Here is a 19,090-nt window from a genome sequence, read left to right on the forward strand (position 1 = left end):
CCCGTGGCAGATAAGACGTGAGTCTGTGTGCGAACGCGCGAGCGACATCGACGTTTCCTCTTGTACCGGTACATGTTTTGACACCATGGGGGACAGAAACCATGACAACACACATCATGCACACCATACACACACATACACACCACACACACGCACACATACACTTTCAAGTGACTTTGCTCCATATCAGACAGATTTCTGTAATTTATAGAGAGAACAGGGATGTCTCCCAATCCTAAATTCTGAACGTCACCTTGCATTCTCTGATATCCCTGCTTCTATGATGTTTATGCGTGCACTATACACATTCGCTCTCACGTAATTGGGCTTGCTGCCCGTTTGATTCTGCGAATTAAAATACAACAACACACACGCACACACACACACACACACACACACACACACATGGCTAGAACTACCGTACTTTCCGGAGCATAGGCTGCAGAGATGCCTGTATTTCGTCACAAATTTCTGGGTGCGACTTATACTCCAAAAAATACAGTACACACACATGTAAATTGTACACTGTATATTTTTTTAGGGATGGGTTTGCTCCCACACTGGAGCTCGCGCTATTCCGCCGACTTTACTTGACACTTGACAGACTCACGACTGCCGAGCAAACCCATTCCTAAAAAATCATCGCCGAAGTTGCAACCCCTATTTTGTATGATTGTGTTACTTCATTCTTCAAGTGGCTGTGCTTTAGTGTTTGGTACTAGCTGTAGATATAATTATATTTAATATGACTTTGAATGACCATTGAGTTATGATTAATGAAAAGTGTCTAAAAGATATGATATATGCTGTACTTACCTGTCCAAAACCAAAATACTACAGTTAGCATGGTCAGTAGTCGGTTGACAACCGGACCTCTGGAGCAGAGATGGACCCGCTCATAAAAAGTCTCTCTGGAACGTTTCATGATCAACAGACCAGTATTGTAAATCACATCTTCACCAAGTAAATGTTCAATAGAGACCAAGAACATGTTCAATAGAGACCGACCAAGAAAATGCCCACTGGAAGCCAAAATGGTTCGCGCCCTGGTGGCGGTGGCAGTCATTGTTTTCTTCCGGCTTTTGAATAAGAGATCAAGTCCAAGGCACTTGTAATTACAAGTCAGGCCAGGTGCGCATTCCAATCTCTTTCAGGGGAGAGGAAGGAGACACCTTTCAATGAATAGTGCAAGCTGTCCTTCAACTTTCTCTGCTGCCGTACGTTTTCAAAGTTTAATACAAGAGGCTACTTACCGCCGAAGCCCCAATAGCAACGAAAAAAGTCATCTTATGTACAAAGCACACGGCCGTTTTTTGGTAGAAAAAAAGCGCCACGTTTAGGGTGGAAAGTCTCATCTCAACCTCTTGAAAGGAGTCATCCAAATGAGACCGTGCAAAATCATAACAAAGCCTCAGAAACTTGTACAAAAATCTGATTCTCATGAAAAATAAGTAAGTCCCATCAAAAAGCTGTGCGCTTTTTCTCAGCGTGATGGTTCGCTACTTAGAAGTTAGAGTGCTAAAGGCAAGGCTACATGTAACTTTAGTCCAGCGCAGAGAGATTGAACACCTGCATTGTGATGATAATTAGGTAGTATAGGATACTACTAGTATCCCCCCGCACAGTGTAGGCTATTTGCAGTCTGTGACATGCACGTGATGTTCTGTTACAAGCACATTTTACAGGAAGCAATCCCTGCTGGGCACGGTGCAGTACCAAAGCACAGTGTTCTAAAGGATCTCCTCCCCCCCCCCCCCCCCCGCGTCTCTGTGTCTCTGTGTGTGTGTGTGTGTGTGTGTGTGTGTGTGTGTGTGTGTGTGTGTGTGTGTGTGTGTGTGTGTGTGTGTGTGTGTGTGTCTCTCTCTCTCTCTCTCTCTCTCTCTCTCTCTCCATCCACCATTCAGCATTGCTCTGAGGATCCCAGGTTGCATCTCTAATAGTAATAAATGGGACGTTTGTAGATAAGGCAGCACTAGAACTTTGAAAATACCTATAAAACAACACGGTCTGTGACAAAGGAGAAAATAGCTGCATAGTGTTGACAGAATAGATGAGTGTAGCACGGCCTAAATAAAATCAATTGAAATCCCATCTACCTGCAAGTCTGAAAATAAATTTTTAAAAAGCGGCGTTCCATAGAGATATACATACCCATAGCATATGGGTTTTTATCTGAAATATGCCCCTATTCCTCCGGGATGCTGTTTGTGCACAACACGCCCATACCTTGAAAGTTTAGAAGAGGGCTGCTGAATAGATCGCTCAAGGCATATGCGTAAGCAAAGCAAAGACCACGCGAGTACACAGACACTACGGGCAACACTTCTTTCACGCACGCCGCCAAAATAAAATGGACACGCAGGAAAAGAAACCCGCCACACGGCCACAGCAGCAGCAGCAGGATTCCTGTCAGTATCCGTTCACGGAACACGAGCGTGGGCAGACCACTCATCACTGGCTGCGGCCGCACTATGCAGCATGGCACATAGAGCGGCACACATTGCAGAGGCACCTTCCTGACAGGTAGCACAGGTGTGTCCAAAGCAAGCAGCCATTGGAGCAGTATTTAGTCCAAAGCCGTGTGACCTTGCTGGATTAGTTTGACAATATCTCCACTCACCTATCAGGCTGCATTGACCTGGTGCTTGGCACTCCACACCAGCCAAAGGTGAAGGCTATGAGTCAACGGGTGGCAGAGTCCAACGCTCTCGCAGTGCCCTGAAAGTACTGCCAGGCACTTCCTGGTGCCGTGCAATCATGTCCTCAAGAACAGAGCGGACCTAATGACAGAGACAACACACAGTGAAGGCGATACACACTCGAAAAGTGACCACGATATGTAACAGAGCTCCGGCAGTCATTCTGGAACACACAATGGCTTAGGTTAGAAAGGTGCGGCATAGTGTATGTTAGCTGCTTTGTTCAGTAGTGAGGTAAAGGATGGATCACGAACAGCTCCTAACTCATCTAATCATAACACCTACACACTCGAAGGCCTGCACAGCACCGTGCTCTCCATTCCAGGACAAAGAAGAGAACATTAGGATCGGACAACAAGAATATGGTCAAATCACCACAATGCACAATCACACATGAAAAGCACCATGCTCGAAATCTCTTTCTTCTCAACACCTCTTACTCTATGGGCATAATCTTCAACACGCTCTTCCTCCGGACTGGTCACGTGGTCACCAATGAAGCACCTGTAAGGTAGGCATGGGGGCAAAGAGAGTGCACAGCATCAACACCAACACAGTGCAATGACAAACAAGCCTGGATCAGTCAGCTGAGCAGCGTTATGTGCATGTGCATCTCGAAACACGTCATGTAAAGACAATAAAGAGTGGTGCAGTTGTGAATAAAGAACAAGCAACGAGTCGTTGCAATACACATGCTGGTGGAAACACAAATCTTCCTGATATCGGTATACAGCCAACAAGTTAAACTAGTCGCCAGCGCACAAGCTAGCCTTGGCTCTCAGAACTATCACTGGCAACTTGCGAGTATCAACAGCTCAGGCCTGGCTAAGTACGTGCACAGGTGGGCTATACGGAGAAAAAGAATGCAACTCCTCCAGCTCAGCTTCCCCGCACATGCACTCACCTTAGCTTCACTGGAAACGGCCCGTAAATAGGAACTACAGGGATACGTGTCTTCTCATAGATCAGGCGCAGAAGACCTGCAAGAGCATTGATGGTTACAGACAGCACCCATCAGTTAAAGCTTACAAGTCAATGACAAGGCAGTGACCAAGCACACTACATGTATATCTACCTTCTTATAACTTCAGCACATTCCCACAGAAAAATCGGATGTATTCTAGCATGCAGTCAACAAGATCCAACACCAACAGAGACAACTATCAAGGGAGAGCCAGCCGTATCCTTACCATGTTTCCAGGGGAAAGTGTGCACCGCTTCACGGATATTCCGACAGAACACGGGAACAATCGGCTGTGACAAAGCGAGAATGCAAAACCAACAACCAGAGTAGCACGTCTTGAACTCAACTCGAGCTTAACGTGCCTACATGACTATGAGACGTAGGGCTTGAAGATGTCGTCAATGGGCCCAGCACACATCTTACCTAGTGTCGGATGGCTTAACAGCATCATGTTAGGAAATGTTGAATAAACACAATACAATATCATGAACATATTAATTTGATGTCATTACGTGAAAATTCCGATTGAATAAGAAGATAGGTTTTCTGCGCAACAGGAGTTGACGAGCAGAGGTTAGGCTGTGCAAACGCAAAGGCCTACATGGGCAAACAAACTGACATGGAATGCAAACAGTGATGGCACAAGCACAAGCAGGATCAGCTCACAGCAATCAGACTCACCACTCCAGCCTCCTTCGCCACCCTAGCAAACCCTTGCCGCCGACCCCACAGGATCTTGTACATGTCATCGGAGAACTGCGCTTCCCGCATACCTCCAGGAGCTATACAAACAAGATGTCCTTCCTAACAGGTCAGACGAGAACACCAGTTGTAGATACACCACACTTTCAACACAAACATGACCAATACATAATTATACTAGTAACGTCCTCAATGAAAATTCTCAACTGACAGGCAGCTTTGGACGAATAAATCAGATATTACACGCTTGCAAGACAATACAGTAGTCAAGTGAGCCTCGTCAAAGCTCAAAGGGAGAAAAAAAACAGGCCAGCAAACTGCTTACCCGAGCAGGTACACAAAGAAATTTGGACTCATCAACAGTCTTCTGTAGGTAGTCAATCTGGTCAACATGATTGATAGTGATCATTGACATGGCACTGCACATGTACCAGGTGTACCAAACAAACAAAAACAAAAAAACAACAACAACAAAAACAAAACAAATGTCCTTGCGCTGCAGCTGTCTGTAACTTACCTTCAGCAGCCTAACACACTCATCATGCGAACCAGGCACAGCATGGACAATGTCAAGGAAAGGTTTGATGCCTGAGAGAAATATCAAAGCATAACACATCACGGTTGGGCCATTGCTACAACTTCCAAATGACCTGGTGCATGGACAATTGGACATGATACTTGATAGCATACTACCATTCCTGTCAACCATGAGCAAGTCCGGTATGCTTGGAGAGATCAGCCCCCCCCCCCCCCCCCCCCCCAATTACAACCACTTTGAATGTCCGGCTGCAGCAGTACAAAACACCTTGCACACACACGTACACACAGACACACACACCAAACATACCGGGTATTTTCCACATAAAGCGGTCAGAGACCAGGTACATGGTCCGTTGCTTCACCAACTGTACCCTGGCCCATAGGAAGTAGAAGTCGAGCGGCAAAGCACCATGATAGAGCACCAACAACGCCCCACCTTTATCAGGTATGTTGTTGAGCTTGCTTACATCAAATCCTGAACACAATACACAAAACAACGAAGTCAAAATTAAGCACATTCAAATTTGGTGATGGCATACAACTCGTCCGTAACCATTTTCTGCGCGCCGGCACAATAACGACTTTTTTTACACACTGATGACGCAGCTTGGACAGGCTGCAGCCAAGTCTACAGTGTGTTTCTGGCACTACTATAGAGTCCACACCCAAAAGTGTGCACCTCTGATCTCCGAGCTATGGGTGCTCAGCACAGTGCGCCGCCTTCAATACGTAGTGAAATGACGATCACGCTGACCGGATTTGAGAATTTTCCCATGGCTTAGGCGCACCGATTTCACACAGTCATTACGGTACAGTGGCGGCAAGTGAAATCCAACCCCATTGATACAACAGCTACGGGGGCTGCACAACCCAAGCACTGCCAACAATAGTGCGGGGCAGTGAATGCCGCTCTTTCGTAATCATGGGGTTGGATTTCACTTGCTACCACTGTAGATTCGAAGGCAGCGCCTGTACACGACACTTAAAAGACACAAAGCCTTCCGGAAAACCCGCTCGTAGAAGATCACTAATGTTCAAGAATGTCCAACATCGTTGTTCTACTTTGGCACCTATACTCATCAACACATATCGCAAACCATCCCATTCGTATGTAGGCGGTGAACGCATCATGTCTGAGGAGGGGACAACGCAAGGGAATCCTCTTGCTAGGCATACATCTGCGATCGGTATGATGCCACTTGTTCGACAGGCTGGTGCAGTCGGCCCACCGCTCCATTCAGCAGTGGTTCACTGATGATTCGTCACCTACTAGCAAGCTTCTCCAGCTGTGCAGATGGTGGGATGTGCTGCTTGAATGTGGGCCTAGGTATGGCTATTTTATCAATCTTTCCAAGCCTGTGCTTGTTGTCAACGAGAGTCGCTCGGAGGACGTGCAGCGCCAGTTTGACGGCACGAGCATTCCCATAACAACTGATGGAGCGAGGTATCTTGGCGCTGCAATCGGTACACCTCAATTCTATGAGCAGTTTGTGGAAAAAAAGGTACAGAAGTGGTCGGGTGAGGTGCGTCGACTTGCCGTCATTGCCAACAGCGAACTACAATTGGCCTATACCGCGCTGACCTAGGCTGTGGCAAATAAATGGTCATACTCGAAGCGTCGAGGAGGTATGGTCGCTCTGGCGGGATTTTACGGTATATGCAATATGCATGTGGTGCTGTAGCGCTGGTCGATTCACATACAGCACTCGGAGTCTCAGCGGCAGGGACGATTTTTTAGTTTCTTACGCGTTCTAAAGTGCGGCTAACACCCCGGAAAATACTGTAACTTATGGACTCTTCGTACTACAGCAGAGATAGTTGAAATCCGATCCAAAGAGCAAAGCAGATGCCCAGACCAGGTCTCACTACACATCACTGTGCTTTTACTTGTGTACGTCCAGCAGCATTCGCACTTTCGTACCACTTCCAGGGCGCTGTGGACCGCGCAGGTCCAGGGTGATGAACGCGTACTTTTTGGTCGGATTACACCAAGCACGACTCTACATGGTACCTGAACCGGCTCTGGAACATGTCACATGACATACCAGCTTACGGCATGTACTGAACACCTCGTCGTTCTCCATGAAAACAATTTTTTTAAGCATGAACCATCATTGATCCAGCCTACTTTAGTAACTTACTTACATGCACAGTCGGTCCAATACTAACGGAGATGAATTCATGAATTGATGTGTCAAATATGGTAAGTTTGAAATTCAAATGTTTGAAAACATGCACACGTACGCATACAGTAGTAATCACCGTTTCTGAATTCTATTCAGAATGCGTTACGTTGAGTCTTACCACAAATAAATGTTCCTTGCGTGTCAGCAATGGTAGCTACAAGAGTGCGAGCACGGCTTGACAGGCCTCCTTCCTGCGTGGAGAGTCCTACCACCCGTGTACGGTTCAGATAGAGACGCAACGCAACGCCACAAGCGAAAAGAAAAACCAAGAGCAGCAGCGGCATGAAGCAGGTCAGCAGCACGAAGGTCAGCAGCGCGTCCGCCATCACTGTCTCCAGCACTAGACCAGCATTTTGGGCAACAACGAGCAGGGTGCCGTTCGCAAAATCTACGACGGTATCCATTGTTAGGTACATTGCAGTGCAGAAGTTCACCAATAGTCATTACTCAAACAAAAAGATTCCCTATGGCTGCAATGGTTCCTAAGAAGCAAACGGCACCATAACGACTTTACAGTAGGTTGTAGGATCCATTGCAGAAATGGTCCGTTCCCTTCTCGCTGCTGCAGTGCCCTTTCGAAAGACGAGCACATCTATCACCAACCAAGAAAGTACACATAAAAGTGCACACAACGATACGAGCAATTATTTTAGTTCAAAATAACGAAATGTGGTTTTGAATAAGTCACATGAACATGCCATGCATGCATGACCGCATGTTCTGCGCGAGTTGCACGCATGGCTTGCACATGCATGCAGCTAGTTACTACTGTACTTACAATACAAGACTACATCCCCGCCGGACATGCGGAGCTGAGAGTGAGTACTCATTATACTATTGTCGTATTGACAATAGACTACAACTACAAGCACGCATTGCCATTGGACTGGAGCCCTGGCACTGGAAAGGCCCATCCACCTACCAAATGACTCCATGACTCATGAGACGCCTTTTTGCATTGCCTTGTGAAGTAAATTAGTTGTCGGCTGGGTGGTCTCGCGATCGTGCAGCCTTCAACTCTAAATACGTCAGCGATGACACGTCCAGGTTCCGGCATCACTGCTCCCTTTGTGCAACCGCATCAAGGGAGGCATCCATGCGCTCGGAGATGCGTTGCCGGATGTTGTCCGGAAGACCGGGAAGAACCAATTGAGGTCATCCAATCGAAGAGGCCAGTCGGATGCACTGTCGTCTGTCATCGCGGACCCTTCGTCAACGATTGTCTGAACAATTGACCTGGCAAGGGAGAGCTCAGTTCCAGTTGGCTGACCTGTGATCTGGCGTGCCGCAGGGTAGCATCCTCGGCCCCACCCTCTTCCTTCTGTACGTCAACGACGCAGAAGACCACCTGCCTGATGGGGCGAAGCTGGCTGTATACGCCGACGACACAACTCTCTCAGAGTGACAAGTGCATCACCACCCGACTCAGCCTGGCAGAAGAGACAGCAATCTTCCAGCAGGCAGTAGACTCACTGGCAGCATGGGGAGGATCAAGTTCGAGCCCACAAAGTCACAGGCATTGACCATCAGCCACCGCCGCTCGCCAACCCCCCCCCCCCCCCCCGAACGCAATACGCTTCCAAGGAGCAGTCGTGCCAGAAGTAGAGGAGCTCAAGCTTCTTGGCGTCACCTTCGACAGGCAGCTAGCATCCCGCAGCCATATCCGACAGCTTGCAGTACGCGGAGCCCAGCGGCTCGGCTTCCTCCGTAAGGCATCGGCTGTGCTAGACCCAAATCACCGGGCAATCGTGTACCGTGACTTTGTCCGCCCTGTGTTCAAGTAGAGTATGGCATGTTGGTGTGGATGAGCGCAGCCCCCACCACCTTGGCCCGCCTCACTGCCATCCAGCGCCGTTCCCTGCACATAATTGGAGACGGATCATACCTCCCGAGCCTCGACATTCGCCGTACCGTAGCAGGGCTCTGCTTTCTGTACAAGCTGCACTTTGTGGCCGCGGAGGGTCCGGAAATGGTGAAAGCCATTCTGCCACCATCAGCAGCCGCACCGCAATGCCGCATGTCTACTCGTGAGACAACCAGATCTGCAGCACATCATCCATCACAACTCACCAGTATCCTTCCTCCTCAGTCACGAAACAACACGCTCCGCTCATTTCCCCACTCCCTCATCGCAACGTGGAATCAGCTCCCACCTACCCTTCTGCAGTCTCCCCCTTCTCGCAGAGGTATGCACACATTTAAGAAAAATGTCAACGACCACTTGCGGCGCAGCAAGTGGGAGTGGGCCACAGACAGGTTATGATCTCTCCATCGCAGCCAACACACCAGCCTAATGATGCTGACCGCACTCCAGCTCCCTTCTACCCCTCTTTGATCCCCTTCGCTCAGCCTTAATATGCGATTATCAGTTCTCTCCATCTTCCTGCGGTGCACTGCTTTTACTATTGTTATGTCCTATCTCAATCTCAAATTCTCCCCATTATCCTTTGCAAAGCCGGTGCCCCCCTCTTGGATGCACATGTTTCTTTTCTCCTATGTATCGGCGCACAGGAGTAACGATGATTCAGAGACCTTTGGTCGGAGGAGTTACTTTTGCCCCGCCGCCACTTCCATCCAATATGCCACCGCCCCCGCTGTGCAGCATCTGATGGTTCTGTGGTATTCAGTAAAATAATAATAATAATAATAAAATTAAAAAAACTGTAAGCCGTTACGTCGCTATGGGTTCAACCTAACGAAAGGTGAATTCAGAGATAGGCTTTGCTTACGGTATGGTTGCCACCCCAGCGGCTGCCATCATCATGTGTATGTGGGGTGACCGCCTCTGTGAGCCATCTTTTATCATGCCCAGTTGGCGGTTTTCCATCGATAAGACACGACATTAGAGACGTTACGGCTTCACTTTTGAAGATTGAGCCAAGTTTACAACCATTAACTGGAGAGCGGCTTCGCTATCGCACGGCAATCACTGAGGACCAGGCGTGTCTCTATATCGGTGTCAGTGGATTGTGGGGCAGTTGTTTCGAGCGCACACTCCATCGGTAGCGGCAAATTATCGTCCTGTGTCGCTCTTGACGATCGTATCCAAACTACTCGAGAAGATAGTCCAGAAGCAACTTGTTGCACATCTGGAGCGATCACGTGACGCAGTTTGCCTTCCGCCGTGACAACTCCACAGAGGACGCCCTGGTTGTAGCAACAGATGCCATCTTAAAGGCCCGGGACGACAAGTTGACCACAGGCGTCTGCCTAATCGACATGTCAAAAGCCTTTGACAAGGTCAATCACAGCCAACTGGTCCGGGACCTATTCGATCTCGGCCTGGACAATGCCTCCCTTCGCTGGTTCTGCAGCTACTTTTTTAAGCGATCGAACCCAGCAAGTGCGCATTGGCCCCACCTACAGTGTTGCTGCTAAGTGCTCATCTGGTGTACCTCAGGGCTCGGTCCTAGGACCGATCCTGTTTAGTATGTACACCCGTGACTGTCCCTGCCATAGCCCATCCTGCTCCATCTCTGCAATTTGCCGACGACATTGCCGTGCACTGCCACAGGAAATCAGTGCTAGCCATATCAGCCTGCCTATCAGGGGCCGTCACCAACATCGCTGACTGGCTCAAGCATCGACATCTGCTTCTAAATGACAAGAAGAGTCAGGTCCTGTCAATTGTACCACAACGCAATGCGGGTCAGCATGTCGCTCAGTGTCCGCTGCAATCAGACAGAGCTTCCCCTGAGCCCAACAGCAAGGTACCTCGGCGTGACCCTTGATGCCTCTGTGAAGTGGGACCCCCATATTGACGCGATTGGGAAGAAAGTTGTGCAGAAGATTGGAGCACTGTGGCGGTCCCGCAGATGTCTGAGCCTCAGTAGTCGCATCCAGTATGTGAGGTCAGTCATCATGCCTGACCTCCATACGGGTCTAACGCCTTCTCTTCCTCCCTCAAGGTTTCGCAGCTTGATCGCCTTCAGGTCCTGCCGAACCGAGCGGCGAGAGCGGTATACGGTTTGCCGCCTCACACCTCTGCTCGAACGGATGTCCCTAGCCCTGTACAGAGTTCGCAAGTACTACGCCCAGAAGCGGTTCGTCCTGGTGTGGCGCTGTGTCAATGGGAAAGCCAGCAGTGTCCTCCAGGACCTATTCTCACCATCAGCTGGTAGCACCACCCGGCACCAGGTTTCCAGGGGCCTCACTGTCCCCTCGGCACAGTCAGAAGCCGGCAGATCTCGCCTGGCCTTTCAGGCAGCCTTGGCCTGGAACGCACTCCCAAGGAGTGTAAGGGAGATCAAGGTTGGCCAGCAATTTAAGTTTGCCTCCATCCCCTACACCTTGCAATGATCGCTCTGTCTGACTTTTCCCGTCCACACACCACGTCTTTTACTCTTCTCTGCGTGCTTGTGCACCTATGAACTCTGTGTGTTCCCTCTGTTGACGCTTCAAAATCGCTCTGTTGACACTGCAAAATCGCTCTGTTGACACTGCAAAATCGCTCTGTTGACGCTACAAAATCGCTTATCAGACTAAATTACATAGCAATTTGTTCTTCGCTGCTACCCCCAACCACACGTTGATGCGCTCACCACCCTCCAATGCCCCTAACCTCACTGCTTCCCTCCCTGTGTCTCGCTATCTCTCTCTCACCATTGAAATTCGCTTCCATAGAATTGGGCACCATTGCCAGTCTGGCCTTGCAAAGATTTTTAAAGTAAAATGATAAAAATCAACAACACTCATTGATGTACGGGTGTTTACCCCTCATGAACTCTTGAGTCTTGCTTGTACTTGTACTTGTAGGGAGTTGTCAAATACAACTCTTTAATAGTTACAGGATAATTCCCCATGCATGGGAGTTGTATAGTCGCTCTACCCCCCCCCCCCCCTCCCCCTTGAAATTCACTTCCATAGAATTGGGCACCATTGCCCGTTTGGCCTTGCGAAGTAAAATAAAAATCAACAACAACTGGGGTTCGCTTCGGCGTCGAGGTTCTGCGACATCGACTACCGTGACTAGCGGCCAGCCTGGTAGATCTACTACAGACCACTTCGCCAGGCGGCAGATGGTCTCACATTTACGGTTGTGCGGTGCAAACCTAAGGATCACCTCCCACTAAAGACCGCTTTCTCTGGCTCCAAGAAGTGGTCGTTAGTCACAGGTTTTACTGTCCTCTTGAAGCTACATGTAGCTAGCTAGCTATCAGTGCGATCACCATGATCACTGCATCATCACTACACATTAGAATTTAGTTGCAGACAATTAGAAGAATTCAGGCATTGCTCTGGAAAATTTTGCTGTCTAAAGCTAATCATCTCCACTTGTTGCTGAAGTACTGTGGACACGTCCAACTACAGTATAAAACGCTCGATCCGGGCCTCATTCTGATCCTGGCCTATAAGTGACATCACCGGCGTTAGATTGCGGGTGCCATGGATTCTAGTTCTACTTGTGTGCAAAGGCTTGTACGTGCGAATACCCGAGCTACTAATCTTGTCCCCGGGGAAAATTGCGGGAAAAAATCGCAAAAAACGCGGGGAAAAACGCGGCATAATATGGCATAGTTTGCGGTGAATTTGCGGTAAATATGCGGTGAATAATATTGATGTGCGGCAATTTTCAGTGAGTATGTAGTGAAATCAATCAGTTACAAGTCTGGTGTAAGCACTCGTCATATTTGAGTACGAAGCCGCCACGATGAGACGTTGCTGACCGAACAGTGCACTGTCTGTGTGTACGTGTTGTGCAACAAAAATGTTCAAAAAACGTGGGAAAATCGCAGTCTTTTAAAAAATCGCAAAAAACGCGGAAAAAAACGCAGCCGCGGAATCGCAATTTTCCCCGAGGACAGACTAATCATTGACATTGGGCATGTTCGATTACACACATTTCGGTCTAGTTATGGTGGATGCACCGTTCAATTACACAAAACCCCGCCGTCCGAATCCAATTCTGTCAATTCTGAAGCGAGGGCGGAATTACTAATTCTAAACCCAGAATTGACGCACTCGACGTAAACGCCATGCTAGGTCCATGTGCGTGCGTGGGCGCACGATTTTTACGTGTCGTCGTTCGTTTACATGGCCACAATCGGTTTATTTGAGAATGATAAAACCTGGGCCCAAATGTGTAATCGAAAGCGTCCATTGTAACTTGCAATTGCCATGGTAACCCCAGCCTTGTACTGAATTGAGTAGAAAACCGGTCACATGATCTAACCTGTCACATGACCTTTTTACCTGCTTCATGCTGGGATGCACTACAGAAAAGGCAGCAAGGTAGTTTACCCACAAGCACTTGCTCTCTAGACTCTAGCATGGGGAAAGGATGTCCAGTCACTGCCGTCAACAGTTCCTGTTTGACTGCGGGATGCAGCTGCTGTTTGAAAACACGGCACTTCAATCTCATTGCTCGCATCACCACAATGCCACATCACCACAATGCATGGGTTCCGCTTCCGCAACGCAATCATCGTTATTTACAATAATTATAGAGTAGTTGGTAATGCACGCAAACCCAAAGCAAGGCAAGATATCTAAGAGGTCCAACGTAAATCAACGTGCCATGCATCACAACTTAGCAAGCGGCGAATAATGCAACCAAGCAGACGGTGTTCTGCACCAGCGAATTCAAAGAAACCCCTCTAATAATAGTGAAATGGGTGTTTGGCGCTACTCCGGATTATTTTGAAGTACTTCCACTGCAGAAGCGACGACCAAGTCTCAACGCATGCAAAAAATATTCATTCAAAGCTTCAAGGGGGTTAGCGGCATGAAAAAGATCAAATCAAGAAGCAAAAGGCTACGTCATGAGATGGTATAGCTGCGCAAGCGTTTCTACCTCATTCAACAGTTGTGCAAGAATCACTAACGAATGGAACAAGTGATAAACAGAGTAAGTACTTCCCTCCCAGTGTGTATGTGCATGTGAGGGAGACTACCACACCCACACCCACACCCACCCACATACATACCTAACCTGTTGCCTGCATGCTGACACACAGACGCCCACACCCACACACCCACACACAGACGAACACAAACACACCTAATGAGACACAGCTCCGGCTTTTCGATCAGCTTCTAGTCAACAACCTGGAGAAAACAACAAGAACACACACACAACAGCAGCAACAGTGACAGCAGTAGGTAATTCAAACCAGGGCGTGTCTGAGAAGAAGCAATTCAAGATAGGATGCCTCATCAAAGACGTGTTGATCATCGCCTTGCGTGGTTAATACGAGCAAAATAAAAAGCGGGGTGTTGGGTGGCTAGCGTGATCATGAACTTGGAAAGGCAAAGGAGCTCACGCTTGGACTCCAAGACAAGTGTACCATGTAGCTGCTCTACGTCCTGTAGACCTACACAGTGAACAGTGTACACCATGGTTGTGTATGCAGTGCATGCAGTGCATTGACCGGTGAATGGTTGTGTATGCAGTGCAGTGCATTGACCGGTGAATGATTGTGTATGCAGTGCATGCAGTGCATTGACCGGTGAATGGTTGTGTATGCAGTGCATGCAGTGCATTGACCGGTGAATGATTGTGTATGCAGTGCATGCAGTGCATTGACCGGTGAATGATTGTGTATGCAGTGCAGTGCATTGACCGGTGAATGATTGTGTATGCAGTGCATGCAGTGCATTGACCGGTGAATGATTGTGTATGCAGTGCATGCAGTGCATTGACCGGTGAATGATTGTGTATGCAGTGCATGCAGTGCATTGACCGGTGAATGATTGTGTATGCAGTGCATGCAGTGCATTGACCGGTGAATGATTGTGTATGCAGTGCAGTGCATTGACCAGTGAATGATTGTGTATGCAGTGCAGTGCATTGAGCGGTGAATGATTGTGTATGCAGTGCAGTGCATTGAGCGGTGAATGATTGTGTATACAGTGCAGCGCATTGAGCGGTGAATGATTGTGTATGCAGTGCATTGACCGGTGAATGATTGTGTATGCAGTGCATGCAGTGCATTGACCGGTGAATGATTGTGTATGCAGTGCATGCAGTGCATTGACCGGTGAATGATTGTGTATGCAGTGCAGTGCATTGACCAGTGAATGATTGTGTATGCAGTGCAGTGCATTGAGCGGTGAATGATTGTGTATGCAGTGCAGTGCATTGAGCGGTGAATGATTGTGTATACAGTGCAGCGCATTGACCGGTGGATGATTGTGTATGCAGTGCATTGACCGATGAACTATTCACGGTCACACACCCTTCAGCTAAGCATACACTGCTGATACATGGAATGCCGTGTCATTGCACTGGAGGTTGCAGGCCGTTTTCTGAACGATAAACTGCACTGGCACCGTCACCAGGTGACTCGCGTACACATCACTACGGGACTGTGTATGGGAATGCATTCGTCGGGCGAAATAGCACGTCATAGTACATTTGAGACCAACGGGAAGAAGATGACGATGTCCACTAATTCAGTATCTCTGCACACAAATATGTTGTGCATGTGACTTTGTGTGTCAACCATGACATCACACTGAGTGGTGCCATGCTTAGCATGTGGCTCAGAGGCATTCTGCAAAATGTGAATGATGCATGGAGGTTGAACGATCGTGCCGACAGCCATGCATTTTGACTTTAGTTCGTAGTATCTTCCACCATTGAAATTTCGAATTTTTGGATGAGAGGGGTGGTTTGAAACCTCAATATTTGTTGCTCCAACAATGTTTTGGAGCCGGACTCATTTGAAGTAGTGACAAGGATTAGACCTGCAACTATTGCGACAAAAAAATGATTCGATCTGAGAAAGCATGATACCGACAGGCTCGGTTGAATTTGGAGTATTTCAAGCCTTTTGAGACGAAGATGGCGTTCTTTTTGGAGATGAACGTTGCAGCAAAGGACATGGTTTCCGACTTCTGGCGTCTGGTGATGCCAGGGATCATTTGTCCAGTAATATCGCCAGCCTAACCATTGATAACCGTCAGTTCTGCTTGATGTTGTAGATCACAACTTTGATATCGCACAAATGGAACTCTGCATCGTGCGTACGGTAGAGTATATTCAGAGAATCGCAAAGCGTCTCTGTGTGGCCGTCCTGTGCCACGTGAAACTCCAATCAGGTGTCATCAGGGGGTTTATTTCCAGACGATAGGCTCTTCCGATTACTCTCACATAGTCTCGCGTGCACCACAAACAGAGGACTGATTATTTCGCTCTTCTGTCCTCTGCCTTCTTGATTGAATATACACTTCGTTCGAACAACGAACACAACCATCGAGAACGGCTTTGCAATGAAGAATACAGCTGCATGCATACTGGAGCTGAAAAAAGAAGACAAACTGTGCTCAGGATGAGACTCAAGTACACGCGTTCTCTCCCAGCAGGTTCTGTGGATGTCGCTCATAGATGCGTAATTTCGCGTGACGCGATAGGGAAAAAAGGGTTTAATGCCTCATTGGACCAAGACCATTCACTTTAGCGTCCAGAGAACTACAGGTTCTGTGAGTTTCATGGTCATCCATGCTTCTCTGCAAAAGAAGTGATGCTTTCAGTGAAAATTCCCACACAAATCCCTATCTAGTAGGGGGGGGGGGGGGGGCATTCACCCAGTTTCGGGGGAAGTGCGCTAGTTTGAAGGGGAATATAAGAGGAAGGGAGCTCCTCAGCTTTCTCGGACCAAGACCATTCGACTCAGCACCCCGCGGACTGCAACTAGTGAGACATTTGATTTAGACCTTACCTCTCTCATACCCATGGAAATGACATCATCAGCATGAATAGCTCCCACTCGTCATAATACGGCTCTGTGGAGTTCTGTGTGCAAATACAAACAAGCAAAGACTCAATGTGGGTGGTTGAGAGCTGGTGTCAAAGGAAAAAGAAACACAGTCACACTCATGCATAGATATTAGAGGTCAAACGGGTGTACCTTTAATTAACTAACGAACGGGTAATTTTCTTAACGAGTGGGTTAACAGGGACCCTTTAGCAGCCATGTTTAATTTTTGCGCAATTTTCACATATATCCTGATTTTATTTTATCTGTTCTCAGGTTGCATATTGATATCAAATTGTGATTCGCAAACTGATTTGTGTCTGATAGTTGCAGAGGTCGATCTACTAGGTGCAAAAATGCAACCGTGAACAATGCAGACATCCAGCGTGGGGTTGTAAATAATTGACTCTCGCCTGGAATGCGCGATTCCAGCAGTGTTGTTCTGTACTGACTGGATCATCGAAATCCTAATGGGTACCGGTACCCTTTTACTAACGGCACCTGAGATTAACGGGGGGGGGGGGGGGGACCCGGGTACAGGTCCTCCCTCATTAGTAGATAATCTCTGGGCCATCAAAAAAGTTTTCTTATAACGAGACTTATCTTGTAACAGGACTTGCAGCTAAAGGTGAAATACGCACTAATTCGAAATACGTTGTGCCTTTCTGCTTTATCCTATGCGTTTTGGTCTTGGTCCTGCATGGTCAATGTTATCTTATACTGAGGGTTTGGCACTCTAGGGACCTGGGCAAAGGGTCGTTATAACGAATTTTATTTGCTGTTAAAATTATGTCGTAACCGGACTTGCAAACAGTTGTATAGACCACGTTTCACCAGGGGATTTCAGATTTCTATTTACTAACGGGGATTTATGTACGAATCGGACTTGTTATAACAAGAGAAGACCTGTACCCGGAACACCCCTTTGACCGTTAATCCATATTGTCAACTCAGGAAAAAAGAACGTGCACAACCAACTTTTACAGAAGGTTTAGACGTTGAGTCCTCTAAGTGTAGGCAGCAGCACAGCAAGCTTTGCAGAAGGGCTATTTCCCATACTGTGCCCCTGGAAACCTAGTCTAGTATTGTCGTTGGCTCGGCGCGCAGTTATCCAGGGTACTGTGTAAGCCGCAGGACTGGCCTTATGAACCTCTAAGCCAGCACACACATGTCATTACTTCTCTTTAGAAACATAGCTGCAGTGTTTGATACTAGCATGAAAACGGTGGCCATGGCCGTAAGGTGCCTTTTAAAATTGATCCCAGGTGTCGCGCATGAAAATATTACACCATTGTGACTGGCACTGTCAACCAGAGAATGATGAGCTGAAGTGGTGTCTTCTTGCCCTAGCTGCGTAGCTGCCTTAGCAAAACACGTTCTAAAGCCTATGCTTCAACATGGCCAGCAATCGAGGACATCTGAGAGTTGTAATTTTTGTACTCCTCCGAGGTGTGATTTTTGGCGTGCTGGGCCTTGCACAAGGAAGCCATCTGCAAAAAAACTACAGAAAATGGTTGTTGTTTGATCCTTTGGTGTAATCTTTGTTTCTAGTCGAAGCTAGTTGCTGTTTGGAGCAGAAACGCTGAAATTGACTATTTTCTGCATGTACTCATGTACTCAGGCATGCAGTCTCACTCGTATTTTAGCTCTTTTCCTGGAATGGATGCTGCTCTGCGCCCCTTGGTGAACATTTCCTGCGCTCGTGGAGCAGCTGAAAAGGACCACTGGTATGTCTGGTTCCTGGTTTGAAAGTGGAGAGTCGACTTTTGTGCCTTGAAAAAGGAGTAGAGAGCGATAGAGGTACGTCTGTGGCTTATTTTTGAGTGCTCCTCGTACATTTTTGATCGTGATAGAAATTCTCAGACCAAAGTCAGACCAAAGTCAGCGCGATGATGGCCGTACAGTTTTCTTGTGGATTTTTTAGTTGTTTCATCTCGTATCTATGTCAGTATCGTGATGGTGAAGTGGAGAGGGTGATTTTCTTCCTCTAGGCTTCGTTCGGCCGACTTTGCTTCGTCCTCGTTGAAAAGTGATCCTGAAAAAAAGGTCGATTCGCAAAATTATGTTGATTTTGAATGTACGTGATGACATGCGATTGCTGGCTATGTTTCCACTGGGGTGCTTCCCTGTGGCCCACTGCCATGCCATTATCTTGAATTCTGAGATACTCGTACAGAAACAGATTCAATGTTGGTATACATGTACTTGAGGAATGGTGCACCGTCCATCACAGAATCTGTGGGCCTGTCGTAATATCTGGACTCTATTATGCGTACACTACTGTACACTTATGACTGTATG

General features: G+C 47.7%; 2 protein-coding genes across 2 annotated transcripts in view; both read right to left on the reverse strand.

Annotated features, from left to right (window-relative positions):
- Nucleotides 1-1,920: 1,920 nt before the first annotated feature.
- LOC135815324 (DGAT1/2-independent enzyme synthesizing storage lipids-like) lies at nt 1,921-7,739 on the reverse strand. Its single transcript, XM_065328599.1, has 8 exons — nt 7,210-7,739; nt 5,213-5,380; nt 4,883-4,953; nt 4,345-4,467; nt 3,890-3,953; nt 3,604-3,679; nt 3,140-3,203; nt 1,921-2,780 (listed from the first exon to the last, which is right to left on the reverse strand). The coding sequence occupies exons 1-8, from the start codon at nt 7,505-7,507 to the stop codon at nt 2,676-2,678; spliced, it is 969 nt and encodes a 322-aa protein (XP_065184671.1). The 5' UTR covers nt 7,508-7,739; the 3' UTR covers nt 1,921-2,675.
- Nucleotides 7,740-13,499: 5,760 nt separating this feature from the next.
- Nucleotides 13,500-19,090, reverse strand: part of LOC135813673 (uncharacterized) — a 31,019-nt gene continuing 25,428 nt past the window's right edge. The window contains exons 9-10 of the mRNA XM_065326717.1: nt 16,754-16,827; nt 13,500-14,138 (exon numbers count right to left, since the gene is read on the reverse strand). Of these exons, the coding sequence (XP_065182789.1) occupies nt 16,759-16,827 (69 nt within the window). The 3' untranslated portion in view covers nt 13,500-14,138; nt 16,754-16,758. The remainder of the gene's footprint in view (nt 14,139-16,753; nt 16,828-19,090) is intronic.

The sequence above is a fragment of the Sycon ciliatum genome, chromosome 4, assembly GCF_964019385.1.
Source record: "Sycon ciliatum chromosome 4, ocSycCili1.1, whole genome shotgun sequence".
NCBI classification, from domain to species: domain Eukaryota; kingdom Metazoa; phylum Porifera; class Calcarea; order Leucosolenida; family Sycettidae; genus Sycon; species Sycon ciliatum.